This window comes from Phoenix dactylifera, chromosome 6, assembly GCF_009389715.1.
Source record: "Phoenix dactylifera cultivar Barhee BC4 chromosome 6, palm_55x_up_171113_PBpolish2nd_filt_p, whole genome shotgun sequence".
Taxonomy (NCBI): Eukaryota; Viridiplantae; Streptophyta; class Magnoliopsida; order Arecales; family Arecaceae; genus Phoenix; species Phoenix dactylifera.
The window spans coordinates 6,285,397-6,289,102 of NC_052397.1; the positions used below are offsets into that span (position 1 = coordinate 6,285,397).

The window sequence follows — 3,706 nt, forward strand, 5'->3', positions numbered from 1 at the left end:
AAATGATGAAAAATAGAATATTACAAGAATGATGAAATAATTCTATCTTCCAGTTCCCCATGTGAAACAGAGTGTCTGTCCCTTTATTTAGTAACTTATATTGATGGGGAAGAATTAATATTACTATGGTTTAATATTTCCAACGCAGAAAGCAACTCATATCTAAAGCTTTCTTGATTGAATCTTCTAACAAGGAGGCATGTTTGAAGGTGGAGGCAGCATTCGAGCTTGTGGGCTCGCACCATTCTTCACTATGAACGCAGTGGCCATTCCCCAGCTGGCATGGCGATCCAAGTGGCAGTGCATGAACCAGACGCCTGAACAAATGTATTCAAAATGAATAAATTAACTTATGCTCGAAGAAAACAGGAAAAAATTATTTTCACATCTCTATCTAGGAAAAATTAAAGAAAAGTTTGGGACAGAAAAAAACCTCCAAGTCAACGTTGGAAGAAAATGTCCATTAAGTATTATAAATCGAGAAAATCTTTTAAATCATATTCCTTTCATAACCCAGGACACTTCCAAAAGCCAAGTCAGCCCAAGACCGAAAACGCGAAGAAACGAAGCCAAGCTCACCTGGGTTTGCAGCCCTGAACCTGATAGCCGCCCACCCATTCCTGGGCACTCCAACCGTGTTCTCTAGTGGTGGGTCCACCAAGTTATAGCTCTCCGGGTCCTTCTCCTTGTCATAGTTTCCGAACCCCCGTCCCACCACGTAGAACCTAAAGCCATGCAAGTGCATGGGATGGTTCTCCCCAGCCAAAAGGTTAGTCCCCTGGAACACTATCTCCACGCTAGTATTGTAATCCAAAACCCTAACCTCCGTCGCGCTCCTCGGAAAAAACAAGCTGAACGGAAAGTTATCTCCGGTGAAGTTGAAGTAGAATGGCGGCTCACTTGGAAACCCCGTCCCGTAGACCCCATCGATGTTCCGGTAGTAGGCGTCGAGGATATCGATGAACGGTAAAATAAAACTTACGTTGTTAAGGCTAGCGGCGAGCCGGTTTCCATTCGGCCCCTCGCACGATCTGTTGGGGCATAACATCACATTGACCGATACCGAGATGATGATCCGTTCATCGATGGTTTGCGGGACGTCGACCGGGTGGTCTTTGCTCGCCAGAGACCGGAGGTTGGCGGTGAAGTTGGTGGCCGAATCGGTGTCGTCGAATGATGGGAGGTAGGGGAGTGGCGGAGAGGTCGATGAAGTACTGGTGCCGTTGATGTACTCCACGATGGCTGTCGTGGTAGTGTCATCGAACGCGACGTTAACCGCGCTCGAGTAGGCCGAAGCTGCCATGTAGTAACGATTGTTGGTAGAGTTAGCGACAGGTTGGTTGGCCTCAAGAAGGAGGTCCATGGTCTGGCCTGGTGTGATCATGATGAAGTCGGTCGTGAAGGGCTTAGTGTAGCTCGCATCGGTGCCGACCACCGTGAGCCGGTGTCCGGCAATGGCGAAGAAGAGCTCGTTGTTGACGGCTGCATTGACCACTCGGAGGAGGTAAGTCTTGCCATGCTCCACTAAAGCCTTGAATGTTCCTATATATATGTACAGTGAGACAAAATGGTAAGAGACTGCAAGCACACTAGTGAACGACATGTAGTTGGATGAGCGAGTTACCTGGTTTGGAGCAGTCGTAGAGGTCGCCGGGTTGGCCGTTGATGGTGTAGGCATCGGATAATTGCGGGTCACCGCCGGTGCGGAGAGCGTCTGCTATGACTTCACTCACGTTGGCGATCCACCATTCTCCTGTTAGTAATTAATACAATGATGAAATGGTCGAGATTTTGTCACCTCCTTTGTGAATCAAATTAAAGAAGCCTGCTTATACCATGCACAGTTTTACGTAGCATTGCTACTTTAGTATCTAGGCTAGGAGTTGGCAAAAAATTGTGCATGGGCATAGCATCACTTGAAGAACTAGAGGAAGAGAAGAGGATGTACCTAGAATGATGGGTATCTCCTTGTAGGGCATGGGGAAGGGGAAGGTGGTTCCGTTCCGAGGGTACACTATAATGGCTCCATGTACGGTCGCCCGATCCCAGTCGCTGTGGGCATGCCACCAGAGGGTGCCTTCCTCTTCCGAGAACAAGATGGTGTACGTGAAGTTGGCTCCAGGTTGGATTGGACACTGTGTGATGTACTCCGGGCCGTCGGACCATGGATTCCTTGGCTGGTCCACCCCATGCCTGAGAATTAATGTAACCAGAATTAATAAATTGTCAATCACAGCGCTCCATATCATAGGCATTCAGTATAGAGTTCGTTTAATAGTTTCGAATGGCAGTGCTCATGGATTTTGATACGTACCAATGGAGCGTGATGTTTTTCCCCGCATGATTGTAAACCCTAACGATAACGGTGTCACCCTTGCGGGCTTCGATGGTTGGCCCTGGGAACTGGCCGTTCACCGTCAGGATTTTCTTGGTGTCACAGAGCCGACTGTAGGGAGTTTCTTCTATCTGCAGCAATTAGGTAATCTTAAAGTATGGGAAAGTGATTCAAACTTATACCCATGATCTAGAAGTTTTTTTTAAAAAAATAAGAAATGATCTAGAGATTCGAAATTGGTCATACTATGAACATGCAACATACGGTTAGGTATTCTTTCTCTATCATGCAGCATAGAACGACTATTCAAAATTGGAGTATAGAAAAGAACTTAGCAGTTAATTAAGTCATGACCATGTAAATTACTATTCACTCATGCCCACGGAGGCCAGCTTGTTTGCAGGCAAATGTGAAATTGAAATTATATATAGGAGAATGGAAGTATGTGCTAACTTAGGCTACTAATTCCATGGGGAAGATTTTTAACTAGACAGAAAAAAATTAATCTTGGGATTGGTCACTTGATAAGGAAGACGGGTCCACGTCCACATAACGTACGTGTAGACCATCTTCCTTGCTAGCACAGCCTTGCATATAGGCATAGCATAACAAGACTATATCTAATTGGACTTAAGGCCTTGGCCCCCCTCGTTAGCTATTTGATCTTGGATCAAACTCATGTGTTAGACCTAGCTAGGCCATTGGCATCCCTTCCAATAACCAGAATCCTCTACGGCCCATGCGCCACAAAGTGTTGTGCATCCTTGGATGGCTATTATTAGATGGACTGCCTTGTTTGCTGGTCGTCCATCTCTTAATGACAGCAGCCATCCACAGCTCCCTTTGCAGTGGTCATAACATAGACATAAGCTCCTAGTAGGAAAAAAAACAAAGGAGAAAGGAGGAGAAAAAAAAAAGGTAGCCATATGAGGCTGCATGGGCTCATAATGCGTTCGCATCATTTCCAAAAGGATATCCTATATAATTAGTATGGAAAACTTCAAATGGTGATACCGGTTGAGTTAAACTTACGACAAAGTCATAGTCTTGAGTGGTAGCCCAAACCGAGCTAGCAAGTAGACTACATAACACCACAAATCCGAACAACTGCATGATGGAAACCTTAAGGATGCCCATAATTTGATAAGACGGAGTAGAGAAGAGAGAAGGGAGAAGAACTTTGCTTTATATGTTGTTTGGCCTTTGAGACATCCCCCATGCTGTATTTATAGAGGCAACCGTTGGCATGGCTCTGGAATAACTTCCAATTGTTTGGTATGAAAGCTTATGAATCCCTTACCATCGCAAAGGCTTTAATGGGTTGGAACTCCACGATAGTTTCGCTGGGTTTTACTAATAACTAATTTTTGG

General features: G+C 45.4%; 1 protein-coding gene across 1 annotated transcript; it reads right to left on the reverse strand.

The window, feature by feature from the left end:
• On the reverse strand, positions 1–3,472 carry LOC103705361 (laccase-21-like). Its single transcript, XM_026802549.2, has 6 exons — positions 3,364–3,472; positions 2,315–2,462; positions 1,949–2,193; positions 1,625–1,753; positions 580–1,542; positions 1–317 (listed from the first exon to the last, which is right to left on the reverse strand). Exons 1-6 carry the CDS (start codon positions 3,470–3,472, stop codon positions 187–189), a joined length of 1,725 nt encoding a protein of 574 aa, XP_026658350.2. The 3' UTR covers positions 1–186.
• Between the last annotated feature and the right edge of the window lie 234 nt (positions 3,473–3,706).

Excerpts from the sequence above, each read along its gene's own strand:
- LOC103705361 (XM_026802549.2), bottom strand. The coding sequence starts at position 3,472 with ATGGGCATCCTTAAGGTTTCCATCATGCAGTTGTTCGGATTTGTGGTG. Across the intron at positions 2,463-3,363 it reads AGACTATGACTTTGTCGTAA|AAGAAACTCCCTACAGTCGG; the intron begins GTTTAACTCAAC and ends TGCTGCAGATAG. Across the intron at positions 1,754-1,948 it reads GGAGATACCCATCATTCTAG|GAGAATGGTGGATCGCCAAC; the intron begins GTACATCCTCTT and ends AATTACTAACAG.